Raw genomic sequence first — 19,591 nt, forward strand, 5'->3', positions numbered from 1 at the left:
TCGTCTCTACAAAATATCCCAGCGTGGTAAAACCATATACCAAACCGCTTTCGAATTAAATATGTTTGTACCTAAGTACCTAATATTTATAATAAAATATTCTTGGGTTTTTTTTCGGAATTCCTTTTGTAAATTAGTCCATATTATATTCTAATTTATACACATTTCATCTCGGTGTTTGTGACCGCAGCATAAAACGAAGCCCCTATAGGATCACTTCGTTGTCCGTCTGCCTGTCTGTCTGTGAAGAGTCAAGGCCCATTTTCTCAAGAACGCTTGGAGGTATCAAGTTGAAATTTATATTGAATACTCAAGAGTCTGCCTTGAAGCTGTGAATTAAATCAAACTAGCCGACGGCAACGCAATCAAAAATATATAGCTTTTTTGCTGAAAGCAACGTACTTAATAATAGACAAAGGAAAATTTTATAGTATATAGTATAAATTTTACAGATAAAAGACTGGTTAACACGAAACCCTCGCTGCGCGAGTCCGACTCCACCTTGGCCGCTTTTATTTTAATTTTTAAGTTTTATATTTATATAAGAATTTGATGATGGGTAAAAAAATAGCTGTTCCTAACCAGTCTTTAATCTACCTCTGTGATACACACACATGATTCACACACTCATCATCTGTTATAGACCACAGGCACAGTACAATGAGATATTATGTCTTAGGTCTAAGTAATTAAGAACATATTATGTATTATTTTATGTTTATTTATTGTAAGATATAGTTAGTACAAATAAATATGTAGGTAGTTATTTGTAATTCTTTCACATTTCACTTTTTATATCGGAACTGGACAAAAACGAGAAAGCAATATAGGTAGGTATGTACATTCATTTGGTTGAACTACATTAATTATTATGTACCTACTTCTAATTTCTATAACGTTTCTTAAGAACGTGGGTTGTGTTAAGTATCAAGAATGAATTTTAAAATACCTACGTAGAAAAATAGGACTCTGTAAACGCTCTGTTTTACTCTATGATAGAGTAAAATATTAGCAAGCTTTAAAAAATATACGTCACGACTTACGAATAACTACCTTCCGTCGTTTTAGGAGGATCATGCAAATAATATCTTATTTAAGTATTTTAATAAGATTTTAATAATCATAAAATTGCCGATTCATCGGCATCTCGCATAAAATTTCCATCCGATTCCATGTCATTATGTATCCATTGCTATAGCCGGTTTTAACCAAAAGATTGATGAAGTCATCGTATCTAATATATTATTATTACATATACCTTCCTCATAATAATTATCCTTGAGTATTGACACTATTAATGGTTGAAGATACGATAATATCTTAGATGCTTAAATTTTGTGCATCCAGTGTAGATAGACGTGGAAGTGGTAGGTTTATGTATATTATGCAAAAAAACTAGCAGTCTCCTCTATACGTAGTAATAATAGCTCAATGATCACGAGGCGGGACTTTTCGCGGGAATTTTTGCTATTCTTTATAAATTTATATTTATAAAGCATTTGAATGCCATAAAACAAAAAATATCAATTTCAACAAAGATAGAATATACATTTAAAGCATTAGCCGAAAAAGCAACGTAACCGACTAAACGCAACCCGCCTAATTTAGCTGATTTCTGACAGAAGTTATTACGCTGTGCGTATGCCGCTTCTACCTCTGGTTATAATATATTATTATGTATTCTAAGGTAAAAGTTTGATCGTTAATTATATTATACAATTCTATCACATGATCATATAGGTAATTTCAAATTTCAACAATGTTTATATCTTTTTAAATAGTAGGTATATATTACATATTTGGTTACTAACTATGCCGTTATTACACCTTCCTTACGTAATCGCATTAAATAGATTGACATCCTTGGGGGGAATAACAATGTATAATGTTATACATTATGTATACAGTATAACATTATACATTGTACACTACTACGTAACTTAAAAGGGGAGTAGGGAGTGAAAGCATATGAAACCATAATCGTATACCCATTACTCGTCTCTAAGGTGTAGGTATGTGTCCATCCGATTGTTCCCTTTTAATTTTCCTTCCTTGTTCCACAAATTATAAAATTCTTAAATTTAATTTCATGAATACTAAGTATATCATATAATAATTCATTACTAACAATATGGATGTGTGATAAATACATCATTATGCACATAATAAAACTAAAACCGTGAAGATGTAATAAGTTATGAATAGCTGCTCTATCTTCTATCTAAGAAAGGATTCCATTGATATGTGATTGAAATACTTACTATAATATAATTAAATGTGTAACATATACACACTTTACACACCATTGTTACTTACTTAAATTAGGGTGCTAAAATATAATTGATAGAAATCCTCTACATAATATTAACTCATACTTTTCAATACCTCTACATAATTTTCAATACCTTTGCGTAAAATAAATCAATAAACATACTTACATACTTAACGCAAATGTAGCGGTATTTTCTATAACCTTTTTCACGTCTATTTTCATCAACTCTGAGGGTATTTAAACAAAATAGTACAAGACAAGTATAATTTATTACAAAACAGAAAAAATATCAAAATAAAATAATACTGGCAATATTATTAGAGGCGCTGACAGCCTTGGCGCGAACGAGACTTGTTTTGTGACGTATTTCCTATTATGTATAGTCTGTACCGATCTGCACAGACTATATTTAGTCCGTACAGATCGGTACAGACTACTAATAATATATTATGATTCTGCTACACGATTCTGATTATTAATAGCCATTTTAACATAATTGTAAAAAAATACTTTAGAGAACATACTTTATTTTTGGAATATAGATATGATTTTATGCATTTTATAATAAATGTGATGAAAGTAAAACGCACATTTAGCATAAAACAAAATTGCTAATAGGTTTACGTGATGTTACATTTTTAATGGAAATGGATACATTTTAAATTTTTCTAATTTAAATCAAGTTGATAATTTTGCTTAATTAAGGAAAACAAATTACTCTTATCATATTGCCTGTTGTCGAACACATTGTCGAAGTTGAATTTTTCTTTTTTTGAAGTGACAACAAATGGTAACATTTATTTGCTCTGTGATTTATTTGTAATCATGATGGAGGCTCTGGCATAAGTTTTCATTTTCGGCGCTCAAAAGATGATATAAAAATGATTATTTGAGACTTGTGTTTTTATTAGTTTGTAAAACAGAAAATGGTAACGATTGTTGATGATATAGATTTTTTAACAGTTCAAGAGGCGATTTTTAAAGATGTCAAATATTACCTCTCTGGCGATGTCTCGGAAAGGGTTTGTTGTTATGTTTTTCTTGTTTTTATTTTTATTTATTTATTGATATGTGGTTTAACTGGTCTCGCGCTTTGTTGTTTTTACAGATTATGCAGTTACTTCAGTCAGGTGGAGGTGAAAATACAAAATATTTTTCTGACTACGTTACTCATCTAATTTGTGGTCAAAATGCTGCCGATACAGACATTGATGAAGCTCAGGACATCTATCAGATTCCTGCTGTGAACGAAAATTGGGTCCTTGCCTGTGCTAGATTAAAAAAATTGGCGAACACAAAGCCATACTTTCCTAGCAAAAATAAAATATTCTCAAATGTTGTTGCATGTGTATCCAAAGTGACTCCAGCTGACGCCAAAACGTTATTTGCGCTATTAACATATCATGGTGGAAGAGTGAAGTTAAATTTGGATAGTCAGTGTACTCATTTGATCTGTGGCTCAACATCAAGTAAAAAATACAATTCAGCACTCTCACTGTCCTATAAAATTAAAATCGTCACTCCAGATTGGGTTTTAGAGAGCTTACGAGCTAGAATACAGGCGGTGGCTGAGGTATTTCACCCTAAATTATTGGTTATACCAAAACCACCTCCGCCACCAAAACCAATGGATCGTATTAGTGCAATAACAGGATTCGATTTTGAAGAAGGCATTGCAAAAAACGAAGTACCAACTCAAAACATGTCAGAAGGTAAAAATGAAGATACAAAAGCACTTTTAGATAAACTCAAGCAAAGAATGCCATGGAATCATAATCCATCATCAGCTAATTCTTCAGCAGTTACAACTTCTAATGCTAATTCAATGGGCTACACCACTGCTTCTAATACAACAAGTATTGTAACAAAATCTTTACCACAAGGAATAACGCAGAATGTGCAAATACAGGGTGTTCAACAGAATTCCCAGCTTATACAGAAGTTTGGGCAGAATCCTGCTATATCACAAGCAAATGTTAATATTCAGAATCAACAATCTAATATGCAACAAGGTTATTCACAAACTCAACAGTCACCACAGCCTCATGGGCTATCTGCCATACAAATACAGCAACAAAAGTTGTTGCAACAACATCAACTCAGAATGCAAATGCTGCAACAAGGATTTACTCAACCTAATGTTTCTCAGATGAATCAAAATATTTCTGGTCAAATTCAGCAACATATTCAAAGTAATCAACATCATGTACAACAATCACAGAATGTTTCTCAATCTCAGAATACATCTATGACTTCAGCTCAACAACAAATTGAGAGCATTAGTCAAATGCTAAGTCAAAGTGCTAATAATTTACAACAAGCAAATAATTTGCAGCAAGCACAGCTTAATCAACAGAATATGTCTATGAAACAAAGTCTTACTCTAAGTCAGCAAAGCGCCGTGCAAAATATTGCTCAGCAATTGGCACAGTCAACTCAAAATTTACAACAGAGCTTACAAAATGCAAAACTTAATCAAAATCTTGGCCAAAATCAAGTGATAAGCCAACAACAGATGATGAGTTCTGGTCAACAACATTCATCACAAAATCAAGGCATGATTCAACAGCAAACTGTTCAATCGCTTACTAATCAGCAACAAAATATTAATATGGGAGTACAACAAGGCCTTGTTACTTCTCAAGCCCAATCCAATCAAGGACAGATGAGCCAATTAGTTAGTAATACTTCTCAGCAATCTGTCATTGGTCAGCAAATACAACAATCAATACAAGGTCAGCAGAGTGGAAACATGCCAGTGCAAGGAACATGGAGACAGCAGAATATTCAAATGGTACAAAATGTCCAAGGTCAACATCAGATAATCAGAAGTCCATTAGTTCAGTCAAGAAATCCTCAAAATCAAGTTATATTACAACAGCAGATTATGCAAACTCAACAGCAAGCATTGATAAACAACCAACAGTCGCAACTGAGTCCACAGCATGCGGTACAACAATCTCAACAGATTTTACAGCAATCCATTGGATCTCAAGGTCAATCAATAAGTCAGACGCATCATCAAATACTGGTACAGAAACAACAACTCCTGAATAATGCCGGACAACAACAGATTGTTCAACCACAGCAAGTTTTGATAAATCAGCATACTGGCCAACAGCAAATACTTGTTCATGGCAACCAACAAGTTACATTGCAGGGTGGACAACAAATAGTGTCACAGAGCCAAATAGTCCATCAGGGAGGTCAATTGGTCAACCAGGGTGGACAACAAATACTCACTCAGGGTACTCAACAAGTTTTGTCTCAAGGGGGTCAGCATGTTATAACACAACAGGGGCAGCAACATCAAGTAGTGATAGCTCAATCACCACAGCAGATTGTATCACAGTCTGGCCAACAGATAATTGGCCAAAATGTTGGTCAGGGGCAACAAGTATTATCACAGGTGCCTCAGTCTCCACAGCCTGGAGGGCAAATTACTGGTGGGGGCATTCAGCAGATAATAACTCATAGTGGTGGACAGCAAATAGTGTCACCAGGTGGGCAGCAAATCGTACAGGGTGGGCAGAATGTTTCTTGGCAACAACAACAGTATATACAGCAACGGCAACCCATTGGACAACCTACTGGAGTTGGACAAAGGGTGAGTAACAGTTTTAATCAATATTTCGATTCGAATTAATCGATTTTTACTTTTTCATATCCTTATTGGCTATAATCTGTTTCAACTATAACATTGAAAAAATATTTGATTTTAGAAAAAAAAAAAGAATATTGTTTTTAATTTACATAACTAACTTAATCCATAACATGTACAGCCGCTGCAAGTATCATGGACCGCAGGCGGTGGTGGACGACAACTGATCCACCTGGACGCTCAGACGCACGCGCAGCTGCAGCAGATGGACTCGCAGCAGCGCGCCATATTCGTGGCGCAGCTGCAGAAGCGCCGCCAGCTGCAGATACAGCGCGCTCTGGCGCAGCAGCAGGTACAGTACAGCTGATTACTGTGTGACGATTTGCTGCTAGTGAATCCGCCCATTTAATGGCTCCTTTTCCATTTAACCCATTGAGCCCCGAACGGCCCGATCGGTCCCCGACACAATAGATTTTCTATTGTGTCTGTGATTCCGGGGCCTGAGTTATTAAAGCCATTAAATGGGCATGGGCATTAAATGGACTTTAAACAGCTGCTAAGCTGAGTCCTCTTCTGTCGCATGGTATAATTGGATAGGACCTCTCAGTCGCACACATTCACTAGCAGCAATATTTTATTTTTCAAAATTCGACAACCGGAATTCGAACTCGGACCACATTGTGAACTATATTTTATTATTTGCAGCAACCAGTAGTATCGGGAGCGCCGGGTGGTGGGCTGCAGGCGACACAAAACGTGACGTTCATACGGAGCCCCTTGCCGCCCGGTCTTTCGCAACAACAGCAGGTTAGTTATGATTTTTTGAGCAATATTTTTATAGACATTTATTTTATTATTATTTTTTTGTTATATGTATGAGAATTCAGCATTTGATTTATTTATCCTTGTGCATTTTTAATCTCCTGGATGCCCCCAACAGTAATTTTCACTCCAGGCTGTGTATTCCTGAACTGATAATTTGCTCCTGTATTAAAAAATAACTTATATATTTGTACGCACGTTATGGAGCGATTTTATGATATGATTTTTGTGTCTGGAGATAGAAGGGTAGAGGCCGCGTTGAAACTGCCTATTCCCATAGGATTTTGTTCTACAGGTGAAGTTGCGGTTAAAATGATAGTTGTCAATTTAAACTGCATTTAGAAAAGTGTTTTATTACTATACTAGCTTTCCGCCTGCGGCTTCGCCCGCGTTTTCAAAAAAAAACCCGCATAGTTCCCGTTCCCGTGGGATTTCCGGGATAAAACCTAGCCTATGTCACTCAGAAATGATGTAGCTTTCCAACAGTGAAAGAATTTTTCAAATCTGCCAAGTAGTTTCGGAGCCTATTCAATTCATACAAACAAACAAACAAAAAATCAAACCTTTCCTCTTTATAATATTTGTATAGATGTATAGATATCGCAATTATATCAGGTACAATGGCAAGTGCAACAGCCAGGAATTAGAACTGCTACAATTCCCGCCGCGACTCCGTCACAGACACCACAGTCTCCAGGTATTATTGCATTAAATAAATATATAGTAAATAGTTGTTATATACTATTCGACCAAGCCAACTAGACGCTCGGGTGGAATGCGGCCTCCCCGCCCGCTTACCGCCTCAGGTACCGCGTTCGCCTTAGTACGATTCGCAGCATCAACGCATTCGTATGTTTCGCATCGCTAGTTATTTCTGTACTTTTTATTATTAATCGTTAAAGCTAGTTGTTGACTGTTAAGTTTTTTGTTGTTAATTGTTTAAGTTTTTACTGTGTTGATATTCATAGACAGCCCTCGAAATGGGGAAAAATAAGACTATTCATAGCGGAGAGCGAACAGTGATATTATTAATATTCTTTTTTTGCTATCTGTACCCGAGACATGGGCGGGTGACGTGACAGTTGAAAAGGGTCTAGTTGGCTTGGTCACGTAGTATCATTAGATATTGCATTTATTCAGATAAATAGTTGACAAAAATACTTTGTATTAAATTTTTTTTGTATTAAATTTTTTTTTGTATTAAATTAAAAAATATCTATTTTAATCATTTTTAAAATATGTATTTGAAATTTATTGGCAAGTATTCATATTTAAGAAAAATAATTAGTAGAGATCACAGAACAGTAAAGTAGATAGAAGTGTGATGTGGGCGTGGCCCACGTGTCAATGATAAGTTTAGATCACCTAACTTGCTCTCAGTTGTGCGCAGAAATATATTCGAGTCGGTTGTCAGCTGTCAAACCTTTTTTCCATATTTATTCATTAACTAGCGGTCCGCCCCGGCTTCGCCCGTGGTACATATTTACGTTTTCTCTACATAAAAACCATCCTCGTACTTCAAGGAATATAATAAAAAAAGAATTATCGAAATCGGTTCAGCCGTTCTCGAGTTATGCGCTTACCAACACATTTTGCGATTCATTTTTATATATAAGAAGATTAGGACGTGTTGTTCGGTATAAAGAGTGCAAAAATGATAGCAGACGAAATAATATCAGCAATGAAGGCATTTCATACCGTCGGTAAGTCATAATTTAATTTATTTTAATTATATTTTATGTTATAACTTCGCTTGTGGTAATTTGTCAAAATTGTATACAAATATCTAGTCAAAATGAACCTGATTCCATAAGAAATTAGTACTATTATAGATTGAACAGCAAACAAGACTTTCTGGAATATTATTGCAATAAACAAACGAATGTCGCTTTAGTGATGCTTGTGGTGCATATCGACAGTATCGATACTTTAGAAAAGACAAACATTATAAATATTAAATTTTATTTTATTTTTCCTTAGCTTTCATTTGTCTAATTTATTTATAGATTACCCAAAGAGGCTAATTTAAAAGAGAAATGGATAAATGCAACGTGACGAGTTAACTGGATGCCGAACAGTACTAAGCGGTCTAACAAAGGCCACCGATACATCAAACCTACAGCAGTTCCAAGATTTAAAATAATGCATATTTTCTGTTTGTATTTTGTAAATATAGATTTATACTATTCTATTCCGTTTTTTATTTAATAATAATAATATAAAAAGACGTACTTAGTAGTAATAAACATACTCCAAAATGTGACGCATTATACTATACTCATATAAAAGAAAGAAAAAAAAATACACAAAAAATATTTATTTGTGAATTATCGATAACAAGGCTGACATCCCTCAGAGCATAGCATCAGATAAATATCAAGTTAATGTCATTAATGTTGAGTGACACAAATTTCAACCTTATTGTGTGTTGCGTTTCAAATTTATATCTATCGAAAACTAACGCCCTCTGTTGTGGAGTAGCTGAATGTTTTCGAATTTGGAATTTCTGTGCAATGAGAAACAAAACAGCTAATATACCTAGGGATGTTATACTAAAATAAACCGTAACATCGTGCGTTAGGGTACATATTGAAATGCTGAATTTATAACCTAAGTCAGTTTTTACTCAAATTAAGCTGTCCAATCAAAGGCATAGTTTACTTGTAGTGTACTGTATAACTATCGGTTTAAATGTGTGGGTTTGGCGACACTGGTTTTCATACTAATTAGACATTACAGCACTTCTATATGTTTTTACTGTTCTGTGGTAGAGATATATTTTGACAATAAAAAAACTTAATTGACAAGGGTATTAAAAAAGCAATTATTTATTTATTTATTTATTTAATCATTTATTGTACCACACCATTTAATATTACAATGTACAGTATAATATATATCTGTTTGGATGCGAAGTACAAAAGGTTTAATTAATATTATATTCAATTTACATTCAAATTAGAAGACTCCTATTTAAATTTTATTATTAATTATCAATATTATATTTAAAAAAAAATATAACAAATCTTACAAATGGAGAAATCAGAAAAATGTTTTGTTATTATTTTTTTTAATTAATTAAATAAATAACTTTTTAAGTTTTACCATTACTACAAAATTGATTCATAATCTTCCCACTACCTTGGTAAATAGAAAACTTATTTATTCACTAGATACTTATGCAACATGAAACGGGATTATGTTTTTTTATCTAAGAGCATGAGGGTTTGGTGTGCTGACAAATTTTGTTATTCAAATGGTCATTCATACATAATGTTCGACGTCAATGATCAAAAATTATAATTTCAATGTTCCTCATGTTCTAAGTATCTCGAGAATATTTGTGTAGTCGCCATTTGGTTGGGGTAAAGTTTCATGTTTGTTGACTTGAAGTTATACCTAAGTTCATATTGAGGCTTTGATTGCGCCGTAGTGTCAATTAGTGTTGGGTTACAATGGATATAGAGGAGTCTGGTGGTAAGTTTCTATATTGGGATACAAATAAATCTTTATCATAAATTTTAAAAATGAATTATAATCATATTCGGAAAATAAAGTTGTGTGGAATGAAATATGCTATTTCCTAAATTTTCTAATTATAATACTGAAATGATGGTATTTCAAGTATTTGATAGCAGATTATATTTATTGGTATCAATTGAAGTAAAAAAACACTACTATATACGGTTTATTATGCTCTAAAATTAAGTTATTTAATTAATATTGAAATAAAATATAGTTATTATACAGTTATTTAGCATTTGCCTTTTAAAGAGACACACCTCGCTTTCCGCTTCTATAATAATTATATTTGTTCAAGATACGTATAACAATTTCTCGAGGTAATTTTTACAAGTAATATTATTTTATAGTTATGAATGTAATATGAATAATCATATTTTACAAAAAACAAACTTGTCACAATATTTGTCATCTCACGACGACAAATATTTGCAATAATTATTTTCTACATAAAGTAGTGGAACTTTTCTGGATAGATAACTCAAACACTTAAACTCAAACATGTATTTATTCAATTAGACTCCTTCTTGAAGTACTTTTGAATCGTCATTACATATTTTTAACATTTACCCCCGAAACTGTAGTATGACAGTTCCTTATCCAGGAAAATATCACTACTGATTTTTACAAAACATTAACAGAATCACGTAAATCCGTTGCGAACCTACAGAGTTATGGAGTAACAAAAACCAAGAAAGGAAAAAAATACAGTCATAACTGTATACAAATTCGTTATTTTACTTCCAGTAGGTGGAGTAGGAGGGAGTGTAGGTAATGTAGGTGGGACTACAACAGTGGGCGCGGGCGTAGAGACGCAGTTACAACAGTTGCAACGACAACAGCAGTATCGGCTGCAACAGTTGCAGGCGCAAAGGGACCGTGCACACCATCAGACCGCTAAACAGGTGACTGAAGATATTTTGTGTTAGTTTTTCACGCGGAAAATTTATGTATTGACTATTTACTGTATCATCGTAATATTTATTGATTAAATATTGTTTTAATAGGGATAGTAAATTGTTGGATGGAATAAAAAATAAAAATAAAAATTAACATTTTAGTATACCTAATCGAGAGGAACCATCGAGAGGAATGCTGTAAAAATTATATTGCTTCCTTATGTATTTTAGTTTATGAAGAAATTTGTGAGCTAATATTTTATAACCTATTTGATTTCTATATAATTAAGGTTAAATTCCGTTAGGTGGCGCCTGTAACGCAACATGTGGTAACTCCACTACAAGAACAACAAGTCGATGCTATTTTGACTCCTACCACACCGGAACAACAACAAGGTAGGTATTTTATCCTTTTCGTTTGAATTAAATACAATAAAAGGCAATTATGTGCATAACTGAAGATATTCTTTTAACTTATCATAAACATTCATGTTGTTGAAATAACACTTCATATAATGATTTTTAATAAAAAGAGATAAAATGGTTTTTTAATTTAACTAACATATCAAATAACGTATCCAATCTATGATTTCCTCAATGAAAGAAATAAAATGTACAATTAAAAGCGATTTTATTTTATCAGCAGGTGCTGGTGCATTGCTGGTGAATCCCAAGACGAAGACAGCGCTGGCTAACATGCTGTCCATACGCTTGCAAGGAACAGCACCGCCGTCTGATCATGAACCATCTGCGGCCGGTACCCTAAGGTATACATAATAAGTAAAATTGTATGCAGTTTTATAAATTTCTAAACGTTTTTTAAATGTCTTAAAAAATGGTGCTACGTTGAACTGAAAGTAATTTACGGACACTTCATAATAAGGAGAAAAAAAAAATCTAAATTCCACTTGCAACCGATTTATTTAGGCGATTGTGCGTTTATAGCAAACATTCAATAGATCAAGTTTCGACTCAAATTTCGACGGACCGAAGGACGTTTTTTAAAAACACAAGATTTAATTTAAACGTCTTTAATATATGCTCTCTACATCCAGAATGAGAACTTAAAACTATAAACTTATCTCTAAACAAAAATGCAACGCTACAATCTGCGTTCGAAGAAATACAAAACGCATTAAGGCGATGCAGGGTGGCCGTAGTTATGCCGCGTTAACAAATACGACGTCACATGCATGTACTGCGGGTGGCCCCGATATAACTAGATATTACCCTATTTTAATACATAATCATGTCAATACAGGTTGATGACGGCTGCACACGCGGCGGGAGGTGCGGTGCGAGCTCCGGCGCGCCTTTTACTTGGCGCCACACATCACCCGCACACAGTGCCTGCACCGGTATGTGCTAGTGTATACTTTATTGCTAAAGTGATAAGGTTTATTTTACTATTGAAAAAAGGTATGTGTAGGAACAAATGGTTGAATCGTGTATTTGTGCAAAATATTTTAGGTAGAAGTTTTTAATCACTACATAGTATAAAACAAAGTCGCTTTCCCTGTCCCTATGTCCCTATGTCCCTTTGTACGCTTAAATCTTTGAAACTACGCAACGGATTTTGATGCGGTTTTTTTTAATAGATAGAGTGATTCAAGAGGAAGGTTTATATGTATAATAAGATCCATTAAGTAGTGGAGAAGTACTGTTATTTTTGAGGTTTCTAATGTGATGTCGTAAAAAATTACATTTATTCCGCTTACATTGCAAACGCAGGCTGAACCCTACGAGTTTTATCAAAATAATGTACTAAGTATTATACACATTGAAAAGGTCTACAGAAAAGTCCGCGATGGTATATGTCTATCTCTTATGGATAACCCACAATAACTTTTTTTGTCATTTACTTTTTACGACAAATATGTAATGGCTAATTTTCGAAGCGATTTTAACCAATACAGCATTAATCCTTAACCAATTAAATACCATGGATACATTGTTCATTTAATATAGATCTATATGGCCCTTTACACCGTATGATTTAAGTGAATATTTTCGAAGATATTACAGATTTAAAAATTGCAGGACGTAGCGTTTGCGGCCGCCCGGCTATGTATTTTATACCCGTGCGATGCCGGAGGCCGGAGCGGGCCGCTATATTTTTATACCTATACAACGTTCACAATTTTTCTGTAGTGTATTTAGTATCAGCATTGCACCCGTGCGAAGCCGGGGCGGGTCGCTAGTGAAACAATAAATTCAAGTTTCGTTTAGCGATTAAGAAGCGTAATTTTAATGAGTACAAAAATCTAATAATTCTTATTTATGATTGCAAATGTTCACAGGCCGGTAGCACGGTAGTGGGTAACAAAGTGTACGGCAGCGTGGGCGGGGTGGGCGCAGTGCGAGCGGCGCCGCCTCGTGCGCAGTTCTACGGACACAATCCTAACCTTAAACTGCCTCCTGATCTGTTCCTGCTTGGCTGTGTTTTTCATGTGGTAAGTATTTTTGTTTGTGTAAAAACATCTCTTCGATTTAAGTTTTTTAACATTAAATATAGTGTAAATTTAATATAGATGTTCAAAAATGTATGTGGGTAAATTTTTTGAAAAATATATTTAATGCACCTTTCCTCCAGGGTGCATAAAAATGTTCCACTCTGTATAATATAATGTTTGTGCACAGGTGGAGTACCAGCAGTCGGTGGGCAGCGAGCGCGTGGCGCGCTGGACGGAGGCGATCCAGCGGCGCGGCGGCGAGGTGGAGGCGGGCTACTGCGCGCGCGTCACGCACGTGCTGTGCGAGACGCAGCGCCACGGCGTCGTCATGCAGGTACGTGATACGCTATATACAGGATGTTATAAAACCAAATTATATATTGTGATGGTTTTTTTGAATATTGTAAAAAAAAGTTTTAAAATGTCAAGGTCGCGTCATGGTAGTATAATCACGTCGTGAAGTAAGGTGACGATTTTGGTATCTTTGATTCTTGGCAAAAAAGTTTCACTTCTGACACACGTGTGTTCGGCATGCACGCTTTTTGTTTTTGTTAAGTTCACAAACGTTTGACAGATTAATTAAGATTATTGACAAGACATTATAACCGAAATTGTAAATTGTAACATTTCAATATTTATCCGTCAGGCGCTGCGCGATGCTAAGCGGTGCGTGACGGCGTACTGGGTGCTGGACACGATGGAGCGGCGTGCGGTGGCACCGCCGTGGCAGGCGATACACCTGCCGGCCATGTACGCGGCGCGCGAGCGGCCCGCGCGGCACCACCGCGCCGCGCTGTCGGGCTGGCGGCGCGACGAGCGGCGCCGGCTGGCCTGCTGCCTGCGACAGGTCGGCGCCAAGGTGAGTGCTATACACCTGCCGGCCATGTACGCGGCGCGCGAGCGGCCCGCGCGGCACCACCGCGCCGCGCTGTCGGGCTGGCGGCGCGACGAGCGGCGCCGGCTGGCCTGCTGCCTGCGACAGGTCGGCGCCAAGGTGAGTGCTATACACCTGCCGGCCATGTACGCGGCGCGCGAGCGGCCCGCGCGGCACCACCGCGCCGCGCTGTCGGGCTGGCGGCGCGACGAGCGGCGCCGGCTGGCCTGCTGCCTGCGACAGGTCGGCGCCAAGGTGAGTGCTATACACCTGCCGGCCATGTACGCGGCGCGCGAGCGGCCCGCGCGGCACCACCGCGCCGCGCTGTCGGGCTGGCGGCGCGACGAGCGGCGCCGGCTGGCCTGCTGCCTGCGACAGGTCGGCGCCAAGGTGAGTGCTATACACCTGCCGGCCATGTACGCGGCGCGCGAGCGGCCCGCGCGGCACCACCGCGCCGCGCTGTCGGGCTGGCGGCGCGACGAGCGGCGCCGGCTGGCCTGCTGCCTGCGACAGGTCGGCGCCAAGGTGAGTGCTATACACCTGCCGGCCATGTACGCGGCGCGCGAGCGGCCCGCGCGGCACCACCGCGCCGCGCTGTCGGGCTGGCGGCGCGACGAGCGGCGCCGGCTGGCCTGCTGCCTGCGACAGGTCGGCGCCAAGGTGAGTGCTATACACCTGCCGGCCATGTACGCGGCGCGCGAGCGGCCCGCGCGGCACCACCGCGCCGCGCTGTCGGGCTGGCGGCGCGACGAGCGGCGCCGGCTGGCCTGCTGCCTGCGACAGGTCGGCGCCAAGGTGAGTGCTATACACCTGCCGGCCATGTACGCGGCGCGCGAGCGGCCCGCGCGGCACCACCGCGCCGCGCTGTCGGGCTGGCGGCGCGACGAGCGGCGCCGGCTGGCCTGCTGCCTGCGACAGGTCGGCGCCAAGGTGAGTGCTATACACCTGCCGGCCATGTACGCGGCGCGCGAGCGGCCCGCGCGGCACCACCGCGCCGCGCTGTCGGGCTGGCGGCGCGACGAGCGGCGCCGGCTGGCCTGCTGCCTGCGACAGGTCGGCGCCAAGGTGAGTGCTATACACCCTAAAAGTCATGCAATTCGACTTAGTGAAAAGCTCGTTCGGTAGAGAAGTAGTGGAAGGGCGGAGCGAGCAGCATTTAAGAGTGTATTATATTATTATTCATTTATAATCACGGTTCCATACTTAATAAACTTAATTTGAAGAATCATATCAAACATAAAAATGCTTAAAGTTAATAATGAGCTAAAATTGACTAATTCTCTTTTTCACTCTGTTTGTAGCATGATAGTGCTTTTAAAAAGTAAAATTTACCTTTTTTGGCAACATATAAAAGTTTCAAACAAGATAAACATGTAAAAGAATCGTTGTGTGTGTCAGCTGACGCCGTACATGACGCGCGACAACACGGTGCTGATCTGCAAGCGCGCGGAGGGCAACAAGTACCGGCGCGCGAGGGAGTGGGCCATCCCCGTGGTCAGTGCCGCCTGGCTCACCGACCTGCTGCTCGGCAACATGACGGCGCTGTCGCAGGTACACACACACCACACGACACGATATCGTGTGCTCTAAATGTTCTTGTATGTGAGGTGTAAGTAGTTCACTTACGACCAACCTACCACTTGGTGCATTCACCAAGAATTTGAGTTTTGATTTGGTAGTAAATTACCTTCCAAATAACCGTACATATTGCACATTTTTATAGTTATAGTACAAATGTTAAATTTACCGAATAATTTCAGATCGAGAATGCAAAATATCAACAGTTCAACTTGGCGAGCCCGTTCCGAATGGACTATAGTCTTGTGTCTCATCTGATGAGTGAGTTTGGTTTTTCTTTTAAAACTTTCAAATTTATAATCGTATGTAAATTATATCTTATTTTACACAATATTGAAGAAAATATTAAAATAACATAAACCTTTACACAACGTTTTATTATTACGAAACAGTAAACGTTGGTTGAAAATCACTGAAACACGATTGATAAATTATTCCCAATTCAAATACCCAGACGCGTGGAAGATGCCGATCAACATAACGCAAGAGTCTCACGAGCGGGCGAAGCGCTCAGCGGCGGCGGCGGGCGAGCGGCGCGCCAAGAGACCGCGGCTCAGCTCCCCCCCTCCCCCGCCGCCCGCGCTCGCCCCGCCCGCCCCGCCCCCGCTGCACCTGGCGCCGCGCGTGCTGTTCTCGAACGTTCCCGCCGTGGCGCAGAACCGACTGGCTGCGGTCGTGAGGTATGTGTCTATAGTATGTTCCTAAGGCAGGCGGAAATTCGTACAATGACCTAACAGGGGTAACCAACCTTTGTGTAACCTGAGAACATTATTAAAGGGTGAAAGTGAAAATCTTTATTTCAGTAACGTACATTACATAACACTTTGACTTGATTATATCTAACTTACTTTGCAGTAAGCTGTAGGTATGACACAATCTTATATATAAAAATGAATCGCAAAATGTGTTGGTAAGCGCATAACTCGAGAACGGCTGAACCGATTTCGATAATTCTTTTTTTATTATATTCCATGAAGTACGAGGATGGTTCTTATGTAGAGAAAACGTAAATATGTACCACGGGCGAAGCCGGGGCGGACCGCTAGTTTACAATAAAAAAAATGTTAGACCACTTCTGCTCTTAGGTTCTAACTTCTAAGTGTTTTATAATAAAAATAATAATAAATATTCTAGAAACATCTTATGAAATCAGTGAATTATTTACTTTTAGCTTTTAGGTACGTATGTATTACTATTTCAGCATTGTGTTAACAACAAAATAAAACTTAACAGAAAACAATAGCCAAAAAACCAATAATTTTAATTATCGAAAATATCCAAACTCAAACTGTCCACACGCAAGCGCATTTCAAAGTGAAATGCGTGAATGCGTTTCGCTGTGCTTCCTAATCCGCACCTTATCCAGACATGTCAAAACAAGTTTGTTATCTCTGAACGACCGCGTCGCTCACCTCACCTTGTACCATGAAAAGCGGTACGCTGCGTAAACGATAAAGTAGTGTCTGAAGAGCGATAGGTATCGTTTTATTTTGATGATAAAATAATACTTCGTGTCATTGTACGAATTTCCGCCTGCCCTAGGTATATACTATAGTGTCCACCCTGTACTATACGCTAGCAGACACCCCCCGCGCACGCGCGCCCAACGTGCTGTTCTCGTACGTTCAATATAGTAATAGCATGTTGTTGTAACAATAGTACATTGTTACAACAACGTACTATTGTACGTGTTGTATTTGTTTGCGTACAATAATATTAATGCCAAAATTCGAGGATAAAATTTCTTCCAACTTCAGTATACTTACAAAGATTTCAAATATTTTCAGTGAAACTGCGAAATATGATGAAAACTCGAATAATATAGAAACATGTGAGCTCGTTGACAAACAGAAATAATACAACAGGTTTACATTATACGCATTAAAGTAGTGGTGGAGGGTTAGCCTTATTTAGACTTGTGTCGTCCGTATCGTAGTTAATATTACTGTATGCATCACTGAAGTTATTAATTTTTTATTAAAATTTGTAGATTTTATGTGTTTATGGGCAAGGTCACGGTAATTGTATCAAAAATATTATCGTTTAATGGGTATTTAGACGACTGCATCGCGATATAAATATTTTTTTAACATAATATTGTTTTCGTTGGTATAATCTAATATTATCTAAATAAAATATTAAAACCATTAAACAAAATGGATTCAATGGGTTTCTTTCCTTTTTTCTAAACGATTACTCTATTTCAGGCAACTCGGTGGGCTAGTAGTAACATCAGCGGCCGAAGCGTCGCATCTCGTTATGGATAAACTGGTTCGCACGTGCAAGCTCGTGAGCTGTCTCACAACAGTCAAACATCTGCTCACTACAGAGTGGGTCACCGAGAGCCAGAGACTCAATAAATTCGCAGATGAAGCTAAATTCGCTCTCCGAGACGAAGACTTCAACAAGATGTTCAAATGTGATATAGACGAAGTATTACTGAGCGGGGAACAGAGAAAGAAACTGTTTGACGGTGTTACCTTCTTCCTCACTCCCTGTGTTAAACCCGCCAAGGCGAGTCTCACGGAAATGATAGAACTGTGCGGGGGAAAAGTTGAGAAGAACCGACGGTCCTATGTTTCCATACAAGAGATGCACAACCAGAGGCCGTACAGCTACTTGGTGCTCACCGTGCCCAACGATCTGCATTTAGTGTACTATTTACTGCAGTCCGAGAAGACTTTGAATGTCGTATGCAGTACTGAAGTGGTGTTGTCCGCGATTATGAGGCATAAGTTAGAGATCGAAGAGTTTCTCGTCAAAATAGACTAATTATTATTGGTGTGTAAGATGTTGAAAAGTAGCAAAAAACTGATGCGACATCTGTAAAATACTTCCATGTATATAAGCGGATAGTGAGTTTTATAGCTAGAGCAAAATTTTTTATCACCTTAGATGAGGATAGAATATTGTTCGATTTATTTTTCCATACAGAAATTTTAACAAAATATTATTTTCAGTTGATTTTTAAATGCATTTAATAGTTATTTGAAACGCAACCGTGCCTTAATTTATTACGATTCAAATCCATACGACATTCTAGGAATCTCTGTGTCTATTTCGGAATATAGATTGTTAAGGAGAGTAATTTTTTTGTACACATTTTTAAATTTTGAGAGTTACTTATACTAATTTATAGAAAGCTATTTAGAATGTGGTCCAATGCCATGCTGTAATGAATTTAATAAAAGACTTTATGTAAAATGTGTTGTTTAATTTTCCTCCTTATTCACACAAGTGCCTTTATTTTAAAGGATGATAAATTTTAAAGAAGACAGGCCAAAAATATTTCGATATATATTATGTAAAAGAAGAAAGAACATACTAAGTATACATATAATAAAATCGTAGGGAGTCAAAACTGTACATTGAATATATTTTTAAAAGAATACTTAGCTTCACACTGACCCCTACAAATTAGTAGGGGGCTACACATAAAAAAAATAAAATTGCGTCCTCTAAAGAACGCAAGTATGGCCTAAAAAAGGTAATATGTCAATGGACTAAAGGTGCAAATCTCCAAATCACTCACATTACGAAATTTTAGGTATGTATTAGGCACTGTACTGT

General features: G+C 38.0%; 1 protein-coding gene across 2 annotated transcripts; it reads left to right on the forward strand.

Annotated features, from left to right (window-relative positions):
- The first annotated feature begins 3,090 nt into the window (after positions 1 to 3,090).
- Positions 3,091 to 19,225, forward strand: LOC149899034 (uncharacterized). Of its 2 annotated transcripts, none has more exons than XM_090114084.1 (16): positions 3,091 to 3,294; positions 3,381 to 5,879; positions 6,055 to 6,225; positions 6,579 to 6,680; positions 7,311 to 7,392; positions 10,965 to 11,122; positions 11,422 to 11,512; positions 11,760 to 11,883; positions 12,378 to 12,474; positions 13,417 to 13,569; positions 13,757 to 13,903; positions 14,216 to 14,428; positions 15,842 to 15,994; positions 16,204 to 16,282; positions 16,476 to 16,701; positions 18,229 to 19,225. In XM_090114084.1, the coding sequence occupies exons 1-16, from the start codon at positions 3,199 to 3,201 to the stop codon at positions 18,791 to 18,793; spliced, it is 4,956 nt and encodes a 1,651-aa protein (XP_089970210.1). In that variant the 5' UTR covers positions 3,091 to 3,198; the 3' UTR covers positions 18,794 to 19,225. The 2 variants fall into 2 exon arrangements, with proteins under 2 accessions (XP_089970210.1, XP_089970211.1); XM_090114085.1 differs by having other exon boundaries at positions 11,763 to 11,883.
- The last annotated feature ends 366 nt before the right edge of the window (positions 19,226 to 19,591 follow it).

The sequence above is a fragment of the Colias eurytheme genome, chromosome 21 (assembly GCF_061535395.1).
Source record: "Colias eurytheme isolate Ceu_HAF_F1 chromosome 21, ilColEury1 Martin Lab GWU primary, whole genome shotgun sequence".
NCBI classification, from domain to species: domain Eukaryota; kingdom Metazoa; phylum Arthropoda; class Insecta; order Lepidoptera; family Pieridae; genus Colias; species Colias eurytheme.

Excerpts from the sequence above, each read along its gene's own strand:
- LOC149899034 (XM_090114084.1), top strand. The coding sequence starts at position 3,199 with ATGGTAACGATTGTTGATGATATAGATTTTTTAACAGTTCAAGAGGCG. Across the intron at positions 3,295-3,380 it reads CTGGCGATGTCTCGGAAAGG|ATTATGCAGTTACTTCAGTC; the intron begins GTTTGTTGTTAT and ends TTGTTTTTACAG. Across the intron at positions 11,884-12,377 it reads TCTGCGGCCGGTACCCTAAG|GTTGATGACGGCTGCACACG; the intron begins GTATACATAATA and ends ATGTCAATACAG.